Here is a 21,158-nt window from a genome sequence, read left to right as displayed (position 1 = left end):
TTGTGAGGCCTACTGCGAATGAAACAGTAGACTAGAACTATAGGGAAATACCGATAAACTGAGAGACCGTTTTAGGGACCATGTGATCTAATAGAAGAGGCAGATGTACAAATATTATAATTGAGGCAGAAAAAATATATACTATTTTTGGTCAAGGTAAAAGTAAAATACTGTGGGAATAAGGGGAAAAGTGTAGTTTGTCAATAGAATTGGTAACAGTAAAGAAGGGATTCATATTTGCTGCAAGTCTTGAAAGATGAATATAATTCAGAATTGGAGACCTGTTGAGAAGCAGCTAGGGGGAAATGTTAAGGATTGCCTAAAGTAATAGTACTAGTGAGAGCATAGAAGGAAAGTATTTTGTGTATTTGTGTATCAGCATATAATTTTACATGGGTATTTTCAGAGCATGGGAGACATTTTCATACTTAAGTAGTGGTTGAAGTAAAAACAAACCTGTTACAAAGGGCCCTATGTGCCGTGTTAAGGGATTTGGGTTTATTCCATCTAAGAAATAAAATGAGGGGTCGGGCTGGCATCCCTGTATTTTTTGATGTTACCTGTCAACTTCTCTTTTGGTACTTTGGTAGATAAATTCAAGATAAATTTAAACCCAAAGGCTTTACTGATGAGGACAGTTTTTCTATCTTGACAAGTATTCTTTTGCCTTATTCAGCTTCATGTTTTAGCAGTGTCTTATTCATTTAGTGAAAAACAAATTTTTGGGGTGGGGAGCAGATCACTCAGTATGAAATAGGCACAGTGGTAAGCAGTATAGTACTAGCCTTTATGGTGGTTGTTTAGTTGCTGAGTTGTTTCCACCTGTTTTGTGACCCCGTGAACTGTAGCCCACCAAGCTCCTCTAGCCATGGGTTTCCCAGGCAAGAAAACTGGAATGGGTAGTCATTTCCTTCCCCAGGGAATCTTCCTGACCCAGGGATCAAAGCCTTGTCTCCTGCATTTGGCAGGTGAATTCTTTACCACTGAGTCACCCTTAGGGACTAGCCTAGCCCTTACGGTTCAGTCATTACAGATAACAGTATAGTCATATACTACAAAAGAAGACTGTAAAGAAAAAGGTTTGGGATACTCAGATCCCATAATAGGGGGATTGAACTTAATCTTGGAGGTTAAGGAAGAGAGAATAGAAGTAAATTAGACAGGAGTGAGGGGAAGGTTTAGGCAGAGTGTGTGAGACAAAAAGTGTGTAAGAAACTGGCTTTGGAAAATATGAAGGAAGCTGAGTATGGCCAAAGTATAGTGAGTGAGGGAAGAGATTGGTGTGAAATGAGCTCAGAAACATAGGTAGATTTTGTAGAACCTTATAAGCCTTGTTAAAAGTATTTATCCCAAGAGCAGTGAGACGGCACTGACAAATTTTTCTCAGGTGAGCAACGTTTCAGATCTATGTTTTTTAAAAAAAATCAGCTCATTTGAGTTTCATTATGAAATAAACACATGAACATATAAATTTACGGAATAATTAATTTGAAACTTTTCCAGACCACTATTATGGTGTCTACCATATATCAGATCTACATTTTTATATCTCTGTATATACAAATGTCTGCTAGTTAATGTCCATAGAGTATTTCTGCAAGTGCATACCAGCAGTTGGTAAGAGTGCTTGTCTTTTGGAAGAGCAACTGGTGATCTAGTTTGGAGAGAAACTTAGTAAGTATGTACTATTATGGTATGAATTTTTAAAAATCACTTATTAGTATGTCAATTATTAGTGCCATTTATTTTATAAAAATAAGTAAAAGATGTTTAGAGTTGTAAAAAAAATGTAGCAATGGGTGAGCAAATGTGGTCAAGTAGAGAGAACTAGAGATCTCTTTAAGAAAATTAGAGATACGAAGGGAACATTTCATGGAAAGATGGGCACAATAAAGGACAGAAATGATAGGGACCTAACAGAAGCAAATGGAGAAGGCATTGGCACCCACTCCAGTACTCTTGCCTGGAAAATCCCATGGACGGAGGAGCCTGGAAGGCTGCAGTCCATTGGCTCGCTAAGGATCGGACACGACTAAGCGACTTCACTTTCACTTTTCACTTTCATGCATTGGAGAAGGAAATGGCAACCCACTCCAGTGTTCTTGCCTGGAGAATCCCAGGGACGGGAGAGCCTGGTGAGATGCCGTCTATGGGGTCGCACAGAGTCAGACACGACTGAAGCAACTTAGCAGCAGCAGCAGCAGCAACAGAAGCAGAAGATATTAAGAAGAAATGACAAGAATACACAGAAGAATTGTACAAAAAAGATGTTCACAACCCAGATAATCATGATGGTGTGATCACTCACCTAGAGCCAGACATCCTGAAATATGAAGTCAAGTGGGCCTTAGGAAGCATCACTATGAACAAAGCTAGTGGAGGTGATGGAATTCCAGTTGAGCTATTTCAAATCCTGAAAGATGACACTGTGCAAGTGCTTCACTATCAATATACCAGCAAATTTAGAAAACTCAGCAGTGGCCACAGGACTGGAAAAGATCAGTTTTCATTGCAATCCCTAAGAAAGGCGATGCCAAAGAATGCTCAGACTATCGCACAATTGCACTCATCTCACACGCTAGTAAAGTAATGCTCAAAATTCTCCAAGCCAGGCTTCAGCAATATGTGAACCGTGAACTTCCTGATGTTCAAGCTGGTTTTAGAAAAGGCAGAGAAACCAGAGATCAAATTGCTAACATCTGCTGGATCATGGAAAAAGCAAGAGAGTTCCAGAAAAACATCTATTTCTGCTTTATTGACTATGCCAAAGCCTTTGACTGTGTGGATCACAATAAACTGGGGAAAATTCTTCAAGAGATGGGAATACCAGACCACTTGACCTGCCTCTTGAGAAACTTGTATGCAGGTCAGGAAGCAAGAGTTAGAACTGAACATGGAACAACAGACTGGTTCCAAATAGGAAAAGGAGTTCGTCAAGGCTGTATATTGTCACCCTGTTTATTTAACTTATATGCAGAATACATCATGAGAAACACTGGGCTGGAGGAAGTGCCAGCTGGAATCAAGATTGCCGGGAGAAATATCAATCACCTCAGATATGCAGATGACACCACCCTTATGGCAGAAAGTGAAGAGGAACTAAAAAACCTCTTGATGAAAGTAAAAGAGGAGAGTGAAAAAGTTGGCTTAAAGCTCAGCATTCAGAAAACGAAGATCATGGCATCCGGTCCCATCACTTCCTGGGAAATATATGGGGAAACAGTGGAAACAGTGTCAGACTTTATTTTTTGGGCTCCAAAATCACTGCAGATGGTGATTGCAGCCATGAAATTAAAAGATGCTTATTCATTGCAGGGAAAGTTATGACTAACCTAGACAGCATATTCAAAAGCAGAGACATTACTTTACCAACAAAGGTCCATCTAGTCAAGACTATGGTTTTTCCTGTGGTCATGTATGGATTTGAGAGTTGGAGTATAAAGAAAGCTGAGTGCTATGATACTTTTGAACTGTGGAGTTGGAGAAGACTCTTGAGAGTCCCTTGGACTGTGAGGAGATCCAGCCAGTCCATCCTAAAGGAGATCAGTCTTGGGTGTTCATTGGAAGGACTGATGTTGAAACGGAAACTCCAGTACTTTGGCCACCTGATGCGAAGAGCTGACTCATTTGAAAAGACCCTGATGCTGGGAAAGATTGAGGGCAGGAGGAGAAGGGGACGACAGATGATGAGATGGCTGGATGGCATCACTGACTCGATGGATGTGGGTTTGGGTAGACTCTGGGAGTTGGTGATGAACAGGGAGGCCTGGTGTGCTGTGGTTCATGGGGTTGCAAAGAGTCAGAGACGACTGAGCAACTGAACTGAACTGAACTGAGAACTATTATAAGAACCTGTTGAAATGGGTAGGTGTTGATCTATTAGCCATATTTTTCTTTAGAAAGAAAACAGTATATGACTTGATTGATAGGTGATAGATTAATTAATAAAAACCTGTATGTAAGGTAAAAGAAGAGCGAACTATGAAGGATGACTCCTTATGTTTATGACTTGTGCTGCTGAATCAGTTAAGATGGTTATTTACTGAAAATGAGGAACATTAGGAAGAGATCCAGGTATGGGAGGTAGGAAGGGGATTGTGAATTGAGTTTAGGGCATGCTGAACTGGAAGTACCTTTCAAATATCGAAGTATAGCTGTCAGGTAATCTATTGGATACATGGATTTATTGCTCAGAGGAGAGATGTAGGGTAGTGATAAATTTTGAAGGTGTTTAGCATGTAATTGATAACTGAAGCCTTGAGCTTAAATGAGTCCCTCTTGGAATAAATCATATAATAAAAATGAGACCTGAGGAATATTAAAAAGAGATGGTGTTTCTTAGGAACATCAGGCAATGAGATCACCCTCAGTTATGTGACTTACCCCATTCATTAGTAAAGTAAGTTGAACTACATCTCTAAAGGAACATCAGGAAATGAGATTACCCTCAGTTATGTGACTTAGCCTATTCATTAGTAAAGTGAGTCAAAGTAAAACTCTACTAATATGGATTGTTCTAGATAGTATCGTATAAGAAATAATTGTAAGGAGGAATATGTATTTTCATCCAGTGTAAGGAAGAATGTCCCAAAATAACTGATGATTTTCAAATGGAATTTTTTTGTGTGTGAGGAAAATAGTAATTTATGATTTTTGTTTTACAGCAAGTGAAGTCTTCTGTTGGGGACAGAATAAATATGGCCAGTTGGGTTTAGGCATTGACTGTAAAAAGCAAGCTTCACCACAGCTGATTAAGTCTTTACTTGGAATCCCTTTCATGCAAATTGCGGCCGGAGGAGCCCATAGTTTTGTACTCACCCTTTCTGGAGCTATCTTTGGATGGGGACGCAACAAATTTGGTCAACTAGGTCTTAATGATGAAAATGGTAGGTTTGCATTTTTTATAGATATACTTTTAAAGAGAGATGATTTTTTTAGATGAATTAGTGATTCTTAGTGTCAGAGAGAAGTATACCCAAATCTTCCTTGGGATTGAAGTGGGGATGGAGAGATTAGTTTAAAAATTCCACCTTATAATATTTTTAGGAGATTGTGGGAAGGCCAAAAATAGTATTTTATTCTAAAATAAAATGGAGAAAGTATATTTGGACAAAAATCTTCATTGTTTAATGATTACTAAAAGAAAATTGAGAAAAACATTACTTCAGATGGGTAACCACATTATCAGCTACCATCAGTTGAAAAAAGTTGTAAAATTATCCTGAAAAGTAACACAAAGTGCTCATCTATTTGAGTATTTCAAAGAAATATTTATATCTGAGTCATTTAATTGCTCTGTTAATGGTGATGCTAATGTCTTACAAATAAACTTTTTGAATTTTAAAAAATTATAACTATTTAAATTAGGATCTTGGGAACTGATTTTTCATAGCTGCATTAGGTTGAATGCCAATATTTGAAATACAAAGACTGATTTAATAAAGTTCAACATAATTATAATGAGTTAGACAAAATGAGTTGTTGATCTATAACAACTGGAAATGATAACAAATAATAGTCTTAGAATTTAAAAGTATTTTGTTCTGCATAAGAAAACTATGTCAATTTATGGTATTTATTATATCTTTCCTGCTATAAAACATCAGAAAGTATAGTTTTAGGTTTCAAAGTAGGATGCTATGAGCTTAATTATCATGAGGTAGATATAAAGAATGATGTATATGTATTAGAAGCAGTCAAAAAGCTTTGAAATTCCTTGATTCCTGAGTGTAGATTGGCATTGAGGCAGATTAGAATTTAAATTCCCCTTTTTAGACCTTTCTTTTATCACTGTAGTAGGAATAGAAAGACTTGGCAACCCAACTTAGCCTTTTACTACAGAATTATTGAATTGTTAAAATGGTTTAATTATCACTGTCTTCCACCATTGGGAAAGCTGTAGAGAAACACATTGTAGAAGAGTTTTAATTTTAAAAATACTGTTCGTTAGTACGTTCGTTAACTGTTCTCTTATTGAAATTTTCAGATAGGTATGTTCCTAATTTACTAAAGTCACTAAGAACTCAGAAAATAGTTTATATTTGTTGTGGAGAAGATCATACTGCTGCACTAACCAAGGTATTGTACTCTTGTAAAACTTTTTTATTAATATTTATGTAGTTATTTTTGTAATTAGTGAATATTTTAATGCTTTGTGTATTGAAATCTTGAGATTTATTGATGTCTAAAAAATAATTTATCTTGAAAAAGGGACTTAGGTTATCATCTGTTTTCAAAAACAGTTTACCTTATATTTCAACTGTTTTATGTTACGAAATGTGAATTGTGATCTGCTGTTTGTGTGGTGATGATATATATTGTTGAGTTTTACAACTTAATATTAAATACTGCTTGAATAATATTGTGAATGAAATAATTTCTTTTTAGTGTGTCAGGCTTACTGTGCTTTGTGTATCAATCTTACTTATATTGCATAACTCTGCCCAATTTTAATTTAGCTTCTATGTGGCTTATAAGTATAACAAGTAACAGAGGAGACTGAATTCCTCTATTATCCCTAGGCCAAGAATCAGTATTATGCAAGAAGTTATAATGAGCTTTCATCACCTTTTCATCATCTTGCTAATGGTTTTAACTCTGACCTCTCACTTCCTTGAATATGTACCAGTTCAGTATCAGTACTGTATAATTCTCTAGCAATTAGAAGTAAAATGAAAATAGGCTAACCTTTACCAGTAGTGTTATTTATTATGTTAACATAAAGGAACTAGCAAATTATCATTGACTGAATTAGAGATTAATATTTTTGCATCTTTATCTTTCTTTATCCTACATAGTAGATAAAATTGTCAAGAAAAAGTTACTTCTCATCAGATTTGTAAAAATTCTACACATTTTCTACTCCCACCCCCCCCCACCCCCACTGGAAATTTCAAAATAAGAATTATTCTCAGTCCTTATCAAATACAGTGTACTAAAGATACTTTAAAAAAATATTATAATGACCAATTACAAAAGTTAATTTTTAGAAAAATTTTATTGTACTTGCTTTTGAATAAGGAAGTTTTATTATCTCTGCTAATCTCATTACCATATTTTATTGATTTAAAAAAAAGTTCAAATTACAGATGTAATCACTGTTGGCAAGTTATAAATTTTAGTGATTCTCTTCTGTCATTGATATTTAGAAGAAATAAGCTGTGTTGAACATAATAGTAAAGAATATTTTGTATAATATTATTCTTGAGGATTAACTTTGTGGTAGAAATATTCATATGTTAATGCTTTTCAAATTCATTCTTTCAGATAAGCTCTCTTCTTATTTTCCCAAGATTTCTAAGTCTTTATATCTGTTGAGTTTTTTTTTAATGTGAATTCTATTAATCTTCTGTATTTTTCTCTCAAAACAGTAGCTCTATTTTTCTCTTTTGAGAGAAAAATAGATACTTATCACTGGAATTTTTGGTATATATTATTTTCAACAAAATTAGATAGTTTTAACTATTTCAAAAGTAAGATATTTTTTAGTTTTCCTTGTTGAAAGTTAAAATGTAGTTGTGTATCAATGCCTTTTGCTTTTCTGCAAGAACTTCTTGAAGATAGATTAGGATTACTTTATAAAGCAGTTTAGAACTTCTTGAAGATAGATTAGGATTACTTTATAAAGCAGTTTAGAACTTATTGAAGATAGATTAGGATTACTTTACAAAGCAGTTGAGAACTTCTTGAAGATAGATTAGGATTATTTTACAAAGCAGTTTAGATTAGGATTACTTTACAAAGCAGTTTCCTTGCGCAAAACAAATAGCAAAAATTAAAAAAACCTTACAAAATTTAAAAACAGAATAAATAGACATGCATGTTAATGGATATGAAGACACTACCATAAAGATGTTAATTTTTTTCAAGTTCTTTTATAAATTCACTATGCAGATTACATGTACATATACCTTTTGACTTATCTGTCCCTTAGCAGTTTTAAGAATCTATTCCAAAGATACAAAATTATGTATACACAAGGCCGTTTGCTGTGGTAATATTTTAATAACAAAAGAATAGAAGAAATCCAAATACTTAACGGTAACAGCCTAATTGAATAAACTGTGGTAATTCCGCTGCGTGTAGTGTCATGCCCAGTAAAACAGAATGAGGAAGATCTCTATTTTGTTGTAGAATGATTTTCAGGATATATTACCATTAAGGAAAAAGAAGATACATGTTATTTATATTTGAAAAGAATAGGTAGACCATATGAGCCTTGCCTTATGTTTTGACTTTGAAACCTAGAAACTCTTATACATAATTAAAAAGCTAACTTACATTTGTATATTAAAACAGTTCTACAGAATTACTAGTGGTACAACTGCAGAAGATTTCTTTTAGGTCATTTTAAAGTATAGTATTTTGTTGTGCATCACTAGTGGGAAATAGCCTAAAGATAAATCGAATTCACAAAGAGCCTCTTAAACTGCATTCTGTTGTCTTATTGTTATTAGGAAAATTAGTAGTTATTTCACTATACTGCATATAGAATAGGATAAAGCAAATAAGTATTTATTTTATTGTCATTAGAAACCATGATTTTCAGCTTAAGAGAAAAGACATATAAAATGGTAGCAATCAAATTAAAAGTAATCTTTGCTTTGACTCAAAAGTATCAGTGTGAATTCTTTCTTTTCTCCTTCTAAAATAAATTTGTTGCTTTGCTATGACCACTGAAAGATCTGAGATACAAGTAAATATGTGCAATCTAGAAGGAATGAATATTCTTTGATTGTTGTAGATTCTGTACTAAAAAGAACCAAGGCTTCTTAGAAAAGAGTTTGATCTCATATCTGGAACCAAAAAAGTATGAAAATAGCCTTGGGTAGTTTGTGTTACAAAAAAAGCAGAGACTACTAAGATCATGGCAGAAGGACAACTTGAAGAAGTGTGTTCGGTGGTCAAAAAAAGGAAATATCTTTAATAAGTGGAAATATACCAATTATAAGAAATCTATGACTTCATAATGATCCTCTTTTTACCCAAATCAATACAAAACAAACTTCATTGCTTATCCTTGGAAGTTGCTGGAACAACTCATTTTTCTAAAAATTAGTAAATGAGAAAAGCATTTTTATTGTATTTCATGATGACTTAATAGCTGATGAGTTAAGTTTTCTATAGAAAAATTTCAACTAATAAATTTAGAAGAAATATTTTTTAATACTCATTTTATACTCCTTAATGAAGTGTTGAATCTAGACAAAGATCAGCATTAAACTTAATGGGACTAGATAAGGCTGAAACATACTGTCCCACTTATTTTTAATGTTAACAGTCAGACATATGATTATTGACATGCCAAGATACAAAGGTTCATAAGATACTACTATTAATAATTATATATTAACAAATGTATCAGATAACCTAGATGAAATAAGTACATATTGGGAACATACAAACTACCAAAACTGAATCAAAACTGTTTACCAAAAGAAACAAAATCAGAATATGCCTCTAAAGAGTAAGGAGATTGTAATCAAAAGTCTCCCAAGAATGAAAAGCCCAGGAACAGATGTGTTTACTAGTGAATTCTACTATTTGAAAAATAATTAACACCAGTCCATTTCAAACTCCTCTGAAAAATAGAAGAGGAGGGAACACTTTCAAACTTGCTTTAAAAGTCCAGCATCATCCTGATATCAAAGCCACACAAAGTCACTGCAAGGAAAGAAAGTTACAAGCCAACATCCTTGATGAGTGTAGATGCAGAACTACTCAATACTAGCAAACTAAATTCAGTAGCACATTCAGATGATTATATATCCAGTGATCAAGTGGGATTTATCCCTGAGATGCAAGGATGGTTTATCATTCGGAAGTCAGTGTTACACACCACATTAATAGAATGAAGGATAAAAATTATATGATCATCTCAGTAGATGTAGGAAAAGCATTTGACAGAGTTCAGCATCCTTTAATGATATAGACTGTACAAAAGGAGTATGGAGGGAACATGCCTCAACATAATAAAGGCCAAATCTACCACTGATATAATAATTAATGGTGAAAAGTTTGAAAAGTGAAAATTTAAAAGTTTTTCCTTTGGGATCAGGGACAAAACAGGATGCCCACTTTCACTACTGCTCTTTAAGATAGAATTGGAAGGGGAGTTCCATGGGAGTCTAGTGGTTGGAACTCCATGCTTCCTCTGTGGGAGGATATGGGTTCCATCTCTGGTTGGGAAACTAAGATCCCGCATGCTGCATGGCCAAAAAAAAAGTACTTGAAGTCCTAGCCATAGCAATTAGTCATGAGAAACATTAAAGACATTCAAGTTAGGAAGGAAAAAGTAAAATTGTCTCTGCAGATGACTTGATACTATAAAGAGAAAACCCTAAAGACTCCTTGAAACATCTTGTTAGAACCAATAAATGATTTTAGTGACATTGCAAGATACAAATTAACATTTAAAGTGGGTTGTGTTTTTATACACTAACGAACTAAAAAGAGAGAAGCAGCAGCCCCAGTTACAGTAGCATTAAAAACAATGTAATGCTTAGGAATAAAGGTAGACCAAACAGAGGAAAGACCTGTACACTGATAACTATATGACATCAATGAAAGAAATTGAAGAAGACAAATAAATGGAAAGATTTCTCGTGTTCTTGGATTTGAAGAACAAATATTGTTAAAATGTCTGTACTACTCAAAGTGATCTACAGATTCAATGTAATCTGTTTCAGATTCGAGTAGCAGTTTTCACAGATATGGAACAATCTTAAAATTCATACAGAAACACGAAAGACCCAGAATAGCCAAAGCAATCTTGAGAAAGAGCAATGAAGTAGAGGCATCGTGGTTCCTGATTTTAAGCTATATTACAAAGCTATGGTAACCAAAACTGCATGATAGTGGTGTAAAAGCAAGCACATATATTAATACCAATGAAACAGAATCAATTCAGTTCATTTGCTCAGTCGTGTCCGACTCTTTGCGACCCCATGAATCGCAGCACGCCAGGCCTCCCTGTCCATCACCAACTCCCAGAGTTCACTCAAACTCATGTCCATCGAGTCAGTGATGCCATCCAGCCGTCTCATCCTCTGCCATCCCCTTCTCCTCCTGCCCCCAATCCCTCCCAGTATCAGGGTCTTTTCCAGTGAGTCAACTCTTCGCATGAGGGGGCCAGAGTATTGGAGTTTCAGCTTTAGCATCAGTCCTTCCAGTGAACACCCAGGACTGATCTCCTGTAGGATGGACTCGTTGGATCTTGCAGTCCTAGATAGTCAGAAATAAATGCAGCAAATCATTAACAAGATGCTGAAAGCATACATCATCATTAATAAATGATACTGGGAAATCCGAACATCCATATGCAAATGCTGGATCCCTAATTCATACCACTTACAAAATGTAGCTCAAAATGGAATAAAGACTTAAATGTAAGGCCTGAAACTGTAAAATTCCTAGGAGAAAACCTGGGGAGAAAGTTTCTTGGCATGAGTCTTGGTAGTTATTTCTTGGATGTGACGCCAAAAGCACACAGATAACAAAAGCAAAAATAAACTAAAAGCTTCTGCACAGCAAAGGAAACAATCAACAAAATGAAACGTCATCCTGTGGAATGAGAGAAGATATTTGTAAATCATATATCTGGTTAGGGGTTAATATCTAAAATACATAAGAAACTCAAATAACTCATGACTGAAAAATAGTCTAATTTAAAAATGGGCAAAGGCCTTGAATAGACATTTTCTGAAGGAGATACACAAATGACCAAAAGATCATGAAAAAGGTATCAACATCACAGTCTTCAGGAAATGCAAATCAAGACCACAAACTCATATCTGTTATGATCGCTATAATTAAAAAACAAAAACAGGTTTACGGAGAAAGGGGAACCCTATACTCTGCTGTTGGAAATGCAGCTTGGTGCAGACATTACAGAAAACAGTATGAAGATTCCTCAAAATATTAAAAATAGAACCACTGTAAGATCCAGCGATCCCACTTTTGGATGTATTTCTGAAGGACGTTAAACGGGATCTCAACGAGATAACTATGCTCGTTTTTACTGAAGCATTGTTCACAATAACCAAAATATTTAAACAACCAGTGTCCACTGACAAATGAGTGGATAAAGGAAATGTGATGTGTACATGTGTGCGTGGGCATACATACATATACTGGAATATTATTCAGTCATAAGAAGGGGAAATGCTTTCATTTGTAACTGCATAAGTGAACCTGGAGGCATTATGCTAAGTGAAATAAGCCAGGCAAGGACAAGTACTAAATGGTATCACTTATACATGGAATTGTTTAAAAAAAAGTGAAAGGGAAGGCAATTAGGAATAGAAAGTCAAATTCACAGAAACATTAAGTAGAATGGTAGTTCCCAGGGTGTAGGGCATGAGGAAACTGGGGATATGTGGTCAAAGGGTACAAACTTCCTGTTAGAAGATTTTTACATTCTGAGGATCTAATGTACAACATAGTGACTATTAACAATACAGTATTCGGTACTTAAAATTTGCTGATAGTAGATCTGAGCTTTTTCCTTCCCTCAAAAAAGTATGTGAGGTAATAGATATGTTAATTAATTTGACTGTAGTAATAATTCCACAGGGTATATATATGTCATGGTGTGTATTTTAAATATTCACAATCTTATGTCAAGTCAGTAATGTCAGTAAGATGAAAAAACCTGAGAAACAAAACTTCAGTCACTCAGTCATGTCGGACTGTGACCCCATGCTATTTCTGTCCAAAAAAGGAAATTAATATTTTTTTCTGTATAGTGGTATTGTGTTATATATTTTTATCTGTTAGAGGTATGTTCCATTGAGAATACATACACATTTATAGGTGAAATGATTTATTGACCACAGTTTACTAGTTTAAAGTATCTTTGGTACAGTTTTCTGCTTTGAAATACCCTCCAAAAGGGGGTGGCAAGGGCATCAATGAACCAGGGTTGTCTAAGTTTTACCATTTGAAAGTGACCGTTGTATGATAATTCGTATGTAGATAAATACATATATATATATATATTTGTCTTTACTTTTGTGTCTTTGTTGAAATTTCCCATTGATAAAAAGTTTTTAAACAGAAAAATCAATTTCCTGACATAGCAGTCTGTATAAATACTCTTATTCCACTTTCATTTAATAGCTTAAATTCGTTTACATAGATGCAACTATGAAGAAAAGCAATTGAACTGAAAAAATACTAACTGTGCTTTTGTTAAACTGTCATCATGAATTACTTTTTAAAAAATATTACCTTTAATCCAGTTATGTATTTTATGATAAATATTTTAAAGATTGTCTATAGTAACACTATGCTAAGAGTAGGTATATTTGTGTGCTCTGTTTATACATACTTTTTTTTTTTTTCTTTGCAGAGCTACTTTGGAAACTGAAAATGATACCATTTTTAGGTTTTATGAAATTTTCTGTGATTTGACAAGAATATAAAGATAGTAAAAGGCAGTGCAAAAAATAGTATTGGTTTAATGAAACTTGTTTTCCTGAAGATTATTTCCTTTTATCAGGCTTTCTAATCACAAAGGATTTTGTCTTCTTTTTAGGAAGGCGGAGTGTTTACTTTTGGAGCTGGAGGGTATGGTCAGTTGGGTCATAACTCTACCAGTCATGAAATAAACCCAAGAAAAGTTTTTGAACTTATGGGAAGCATTGTCACTCAGATTGCTTGTGGAAGGTAAGTGGTTATAGAAAAGAGTATTTTGATCTATAACCCAATTATTAGGGTGTTTTTTTTTTTTTAACAATCCAGGGGTCTTTTAATTATTACTATTATTATACCACAAATTCATAGGGAATGACTTCCAGCAGCTCAGGCTCCTTTCCATTGGTTCTCACAAAGTGTGCTTCTTTGGTAGCATTTCAGATGAACTTGAGTACCTTTCTGTTTGGCTTCCTTTTTTTTCCCCTGATCATTTTTATTCACATGTTCAGGAAACTGTCTTGGCTCTTAAGGGGTGCGTTTTGCTCGATGTATACATTAATTCTCTTGGCAAGAAGGATTTTGCCTTGACTTGTTTGTTTATAATATGGCAGTAGCATGCAGGGTAACCCTCCACTTGTGCTGTGGTAACATTTGTGGGTCATTCCTTTTTGAACAGTGCCGTTCCATGTAACATTACACTTGAAGTTATAGTCTTTTTTTCTTTTGCTTGTCCACCTTTTTCTTTAAAGAATGAACAAATTAAAAAAAAAAGAATGAACAAATTGACCAATTAATTACTTAAGACATAAGATTAATCAGTGGTGAAAGTTGAACTGGAATACTGATTTCCCCATCCCCAGTTCTTGGGAGTAAATAGGAGTCTGAGCTTTGTAATTGAGCTTCACCTTTGGTCCCCAGAGGCAAAATACCCTTTGCTTGGTTTTGACCACTTAGCTTAATTTTTTTTCCAGCTGGTATATATCTCTATGTAATATAATTTACTTTTCCAACAGTTAATTCAGATACACAGAATTATGCTGCAGGTAGCCTTTGGTGACTTCCTTTTCTTTCTTTTTTTAACATCATGTGTATGATTATCCATCTGTGTATAGCCATGGTTCTCCATCATTAGGTCTTACTGCTGTGTTTTACTCAACTGTATGCATCTATAATTATTTACTCATTCTGTTACTGATGGACTCTTGGGTATTTCCATTTTTGGCAGTTGCAAATAATTTTGCTTTGAACATTTATTATTTGATATACATAAACTTTAATATTTCTAAAGTGTATAGTTAGAATGGAATTTCTGGGTCGTTTGTGGTTGTTTAGTCACTAAGTCATGTCTGACTATTTGTGACCCCATGGACTGTAGCTTGCCGGGCTCCTCAGTCCGTGGAATTTCCCAGGCAGGAATACTGGAGTGAGTTGCCATCTCCTTCTCCAGGGGATGTTTCTGACCCAGGGATTCAACCTGTGTCTCCTGCATTAGCAGCCAGATTTTTTACTGCTGAACCACTAGGGCTTCCCAGGGTCATAGAGTATACTTGAATTTTACAGGTTAATGTTATCCTTTTTACCAGAATGTTTACACCAGTTTACCTTCCCATCACTATCAATTTGGTATTGTTATATTTCAAAATTTTTGCTAATCTTGTGGATATATAATGAGTGGCCTTAATCATGATTTTAATTTGTATTTCCATGATTTGATGGGGATTGCATTGAGTCTGTAGAACACTTTGAAAAGTATTGACATCTTAATAATATTAAGTCTTTTAATCCATGAATGTGGGATCTTTCCATTTATTTAATTTCTTTCAGCAATATTTTTTAGTTTTTGTTGTATGTCTTTTTGCTGATTTTCCTACATTACTGTCTTTTGTGTTTATTTTTTGCAGTGAAATGTTTTATTTTCCTTATTTCCTTTTCTGTATATTCTTTAGCTATTTTTTTTGTGGTTACCATAGGAATTACATTTAATATCCTAAAGTTGAGAAGGCAATGGCACCCCACTCCAGTACTCCTGCCTGGAAAATCCCATGGATGGAGGACCCTGGAAGGCTGCAGTCCATGGGGTTGCTACGAGTCGGATACGACTGAGTGACTTCACTTTCACTTTTCACTTTCATGCATTGGAGAAGGAAATGGCAACCCACTCCAGTGTTCTTGCCTGGAGAATCCCAGGGACGGGGGAGCCTGGTGGGCTGCCGTCTATGGGGTCACACAGAGTCAGACACGACTGAAGCGACTTAGCAGCAGTAGCAGTAGCAGCATCCTAAAGTTAAACACTAACTCAAATTTATACAAAGTCAGTTTCAATAACATACAAAAACTCTGTTCCTATATGGCTCTGTCCCTATTTGGTTTCAGTTATTGGTGTCACAAGATAACTTTTATATACATTGTGTGTCAAAAAAAATTAATAATTTTATGCATTAGTCTCTAAAATTCTGTAGAAAACAAAATTTGGAGGAAAAGGCCCAAAGTTAGAATAGTACTAGTTTTTATAATCACCCGTATATTTACTTGTGAAAGTTCCTCAGTTGTGTCTGACTGTTTGTGACCATATGGACTATATAATCCATGGAATTCTCTGTGCCAGAATACTGGAGTGGGTAGCCTTTCCCTTCTCCAGGGGATCTTCCCAACCCAGGAATTGAACCCAGGTCTCCCGTATTGCAGGTGGATTCTTCACCAGCTGAGCCACAAGGGAAGCCCAAGAATACTGGAGTGGGTAGCCTATCCCTTCTCCAGTGAATCTTCCCAACCCAGGAATCAACCAGGATCTCCTGCGTGGCAGGTGGATTCTTTACCAGCTGAGCTCTCAGGGAAGCCCCATATTTACCTTTACTGAGATCTTTATTTTTTAATACAACTTTGAGTAACTAGTGTCCTTTCATTTCAACTGTAGGATTTCTTTTAGTATTTCTTAAAGGACAAGTTTGGTGATAACAAACTCCTTCAGCTTTTATCTATAAATGTCTTAATTTCTCTCTCATTTTTGAAGGAGAATTTTGGTGGTGGTTTAGTTGCTAAGTCGTGTCCGACTCTTGCAACTCCATGGACTGTAGCCTGCCAGGCTCCTCTGTCCATGGGATTTCTAGGCAAGAATACTGCCATTTCTTTCTCCAGGGAACCTTCCCAACCCAGGAATCGAACCTGGGTCTCCTCCATTGCAGGCAGATTCTTTACTGACTGAGCTTTGAGGGAGTATCAAATTCATGGTTGATAGGTTTTTCTTTCTGTAATTTGAATATATAAGCCTACTGCTTTTGGATCTGCAAAGTCTCTGCTGAGAAATCTGCTGATAATCCTATTGAGGATTCCTTGTATGTAACAAGTCACTTCTCTGTTGATTCCTTCAAGTTCTCTCTTTGTCTTTCAACGATTTGATTATAATGTGTCTCAGTATGGGTCTGTTTCAGTTTATCCTACTTGTAGTTTCTTGGATGTTTGTGTTTTTCATCAGATTTGGGAACTTCTTGGTTATTACTTCTTCAGATGATCTCTATCTCTTTTTATCTTCTGGAACTCCTACAGTGCCTTTTTGGTGCACTCCATGATGTTCCATAGATGTTCCTTAGGTTCTGTTTCCTTGTCTCCATTTTTTTTTCCCCTTGAGACTTAGTAATTTCAGTTGTTTTATCTTCACAAGTTCCCTTATTCATTTTTCTTTCTGCTCAAATCTGCCTTTGATTCCTCTATTGAACTTTCAATTTTGGTTATTGTATTTTTCATCTCCATAATTTACTTTTGGTTTGTTTTCAGGCTTTCTGTTTTTTTTATTGGTATTTTCATTTTCTTCATATACTGTTTTCTTGACTATTTTCGTGTTTTTCTTTAGTTATTTGAGTATCTTAAGGAAATTGTTTCAGTCTATTAAGGTTCATCATCTGGTTGTTTCATTTTTCTAAAGTAGACTTTTTTACAGCATTTTTAGGTTCACAAGAAAATTAATTCATAATTAAACAGTCTATAATAGGAAAAAAGAAAGGAGCTTTATTTAAGCCAAACTGAGGACAGTTAGCCTGGAAGACAGCTTCTCAGATAACTGAGGAACAGCTCCAGAAAAGCATACTTTTCAGCACAGTTTTATATCGTGTTGGAACAAAGACCCATCAAACAAGTCATGAGTAGATTGCTTCAGAGTTTCTAAAAGAGATATGAGCATGTACACAGCAAGTCCCTGTGGCCTTGAACCTGGGAAGAGAGTCTTTTATCATCGAAGGAGTGCCAGGATTGGCATCCCAGGAAGGGAGCAGGGATTTAATCTTTATTCTTACCATGAACATTATTTATTTCTGGTCATTGTGTCCTTTTCTTTAATAATTAGAGCAGGTGTGGGATGTATGTTTGATGGGCCACAAACCAGCTGTTTTAATTAGTGTTAAATTTGTGTTATCTTAGGTGTGAGCCAGAATGACTTCCCATACCTCAATATGTGAAAATTTCTTTTCATCACTACATTGACAGATTATTGCAAGTATACGTATTGTACATTAGGGTTTATTCTGTCTATTTGGACAAATGTATATTGATGTGCATCCACCCTTGTAGTATTATATAGAGTATTTTCACTTCCCTAAAAATACTTTGTGCTCCTCTTATTCATCCCCCCCACACCCTAACTCTTAGCAATCACTGACTTTTACTCTTATAGTTTTGCCTTTTCCAGAATTTCATAGTTGGAGTCACATACTTTGTAGCTTTCTCAGATTGTCTTCTTTTACTTAGTAATATGCATTTATGGTTCCTCTGTGTTTTTTCATAACTTGGTTGCTGATTTTTTTTTAATGCTAAATAATATTCCACTGTCTAGATATAAGTTTGTTTATCCACTTACCTACTGAAGGAAATTTTGGTTGCTTCTAAGGTTTGGCAGTTACAAATAAAGCTGTTATGAGCATCTGTGTTTAAGTTTTTTATAGACACAGGTTTTTAACTACTTTGGATAAATAATGAAGAGCTCTTTTGCTGGATCATATTGTAATAGTTTAGCTTTGTAAGAAACTATCAAACTGCCTTCCAAAGTAGCTGTATCATTTTGCATTCCATGTTGGTTTATTTTTTTCTTTGATTGGGCCATGCTTTTGTAATTTTTAATATTCTCAGATTTTTTTTTTCTTTTTGAAAACTGGACCTTTGAACCTAAAATGTGGTAACTCTGGAAAAAAGATTCTGCTTCTTCTCTAGGGTTTGCTGATTTTTGTTTTGTTTGGATTGTTACAGATTGTCTCTGTGCCAAGGATCAGACTGAACTGTAAGCCTAAGGTCTTCTCAGCTCTTTTCTGAGACTGTACCTTTCCCTGGGCATGCAGAATGACTTTCTAAATTCCCCTCTATATTCAGTTACATTTGAATGTCCTAGATCTTAAACAACTGACTTTTAAAAGGGGCAAAAGAAATAAAGGGAAGAAAATAGAAGATAAAATTAAAAAACAACACACACACCAGCCCTTTCAGTCCTGGAAGTCTCTTCAGCTGGAGAATAGGCTTGTGACAGTGGTCAGAAGGGATACAGAAGAGACTTATCCTCCTTTTGTGTCTGTTCCTCTGTAATCAAAAGCCACAATCAGTGATCAAAGGACTGATCTCATATATAAGGACAGAATCCGTATAGCCTGCTCTGGCTCCCACAAGCTGTGTGCAAGATACTCCTGGATCATTGGATAACTGCCTGTCACAGGGTGGAGGGTGAAGGGGTAGGTAGCTAAAACTGTGCAGAGTGCTGAAGTTAATCAAAATTAATTGCAGTTTATCACCCAAGCCTTCATTTGGAAATTGCAAAAGGCAGGAGGAGTAAAGGAAAGATAAATCCATCTGAATGCAGAGTTCCAAAGAGTAGCAAGGAGAGATAAGAAAGCCTTCCTAACTGAATGCAAAGAAACAGAGGAAAACAGCATGGGAAAAACTAGAGATCTTGTCAAGAAAATTAGAGATACCAAGGGAGCATTTCATGCAGAGATGCATACAATTAAGGACAGAAATGGTATGGACCTAACAGAAGCAGAATATTAAGAAGAGGTGGCAAGAGTACACAGAAGAACTATACAAAAAAGATCTTAATGACCCAGATAACCACAATGGTGTTATCACTCACCTCAAGCCAGATATCCTGGAGTGCAAAGTCAAGTGGGCCTTAGGAAGCATCACTATGAACAAAGCTAGTGGGGGTGATGGAATTCTAGCTGAGCAGTTTCAAATCCTAAAAGATGCTGTGAACGTGCTGCACTTAGTATGCCAACAAATCTGGAAAACTCAGCAGTGGCCACAGGACTGGAAAAAGTCATTCCAGTCCCAAAGAAAGACAATACCAAAGAATGTTTAAACTACTGCACAATTGCACTCATCTCACACACTAGCAAAGTAATGCTCAAAATTCTCCAAGTTAGGCTTCAACAGTACATGAACCAAGAACTTCCAGATGTTCAGGCTGAATTTAGGAAAGGTAGAGGAACCAGAGATCAAACTGCCAACATCTGCTGGATCATAGAAACAGCAAGAACATTCCAGAAAAACATCTACTTCTGCTTTATTGACTATGCCAAAGCCTTTGACTGTGTGGATCATAACAAACTGTGGAAAATTCTTCAAAAGACAAAAACACCAGACCACCTGACCTGCCTCCTGAGAAACCTGTGTGCAGGTCAGGAAGCAACAGTTAGAACTGGACATGGAATAATAGACTGGTTCAAAATTGGGAAAGGAGTACGACAAGGCTGTATATTGTCACACTGCTTATTTAACTATATGCAGAGTACACCATGTGAAATGCCAGGCTGGAGGAAGCACAAGCTGGAATCAAGATTGCCGGGAGAAATATCAATAACCTCAGATATGCAGATGATACCACCTTTATGACAGAAAGTGAAGGAGAACTAGAGAGCCTCTTGATGAAAGTGAAAGAGGAGTGAAAAAGCTGGCTTAAAACTCAACATTCAGAAAACTAAGATCATGGCATCTGGTCCCATCACTTCATGGCAAATAGATAGGGAAACAATGGAAACAGTAACAGACTTTATTGTTTTGGGCTCCAGAATTACTGTGGATGGTGACTGCAGCCATGAAATTAAAAGACATTTGCTCCTTGGAAGAAAAGCTATAACAAAGCTATACAGCATATTAAAAAGCAGAGACATTACTTTACTGACAAATGGTCGTCTAATCAAAGCTATGGTTTTTCCAGTAGTCATGTATGGATGAGAGAGTTGGACCATAAAAAAAGCAGTGATGAATTGATGCTTTTGAACTGTGGTGTTGGAGAAGACTCTTGAGAGTCTCTTGGACAGCGAGAAGATCAAACCAGTCAGCGGTAAAGGAAATCAGTCCTGAATATTCATTGGATAGATGAATATTCATTGGACTAATGCTAAAGCTGAAGCTCTAGTACTTGGCCATCTGATGTGAAAAACTGTCTCAGTGGAACATACCCTGATGCTGGGAAAGATTGAAGGTGGGAGGAGAAGGGGACAACAGAGGATGAGATGGTTGAATGGCATCACTGACTTGATGGACATGAGTTTGAGCAAGCTCCTGGAGTTGGTGATTGACGGCAAGTCTGGCGTGCTTCAGTCCCTGGGGTTGCAAAGAGTCTGACACTATTGAGCGACTGAACTTAACTGAATTCCCTATACCCATTTTGCAAATTTGGAAACTTTTTAAATTGTTACTCTAGAAATAACATTAATCTTTATATTAATACTTTCCCAGGAGTTGTAAGACCTCCATTTACCTTTCCT

At 35.8% G+C, this 21,158-nt stretch overlaps 1 protein-coding gene across 8 annotated transcripts in view; it reads left to right on the top strand.

The window, feature by feature from the left end:
- Nucleotides 1-21,158, top strand: part of HERC4 (HECT and RLD domain containing E3 ubiquitin protein ligase 4) — a 127,117-nt gene that overhangs the window by 38,102 nt on the left and 67,857 nt on the right. For all 8 annotated transcript variants that reach the window (XM_055590889.1, XM_055590878.1, XM_055590894.1 and 5 more), the window contains 3 exons: nucleotides 4,665-4,886; nucleotides 5,987-6,078; nucleotides 13,538-13,668. In XM_055590889.1, coding sequence (XP_055446864.1) covers nucleotides 4,665-4,886; nucleotides 5,987-6,078; nucleotides 13,538-13,668 — 445 coding nt within the window. The remainder of the gene's footprint in view (nucleotides 1-4,664; nucleotides 4,887-5,986; nucleotides 6,079-13,537; nucleotides 13,669-21,158) is intronic.

The sequence above is a fragment of the Bubalus kerabau genome, chromosome 1 (assembly GCF_029407905.1).
Source record: "Bubalus kerabau isolate K-KA32 ecotype Philippines breed swamp buffalo chromosome 1, PCC_UOA_SB_1v2, whole genome shotgun sequence".
NCBI lineage: Eukaryota > Metazoa > Chordata > Mammalia > Artiodactyla > Bovidae > Bubalus > Bubalus kerabau.
This window is presented reverse-complemented; position numbering and strand designations above follow the sequence as displayed.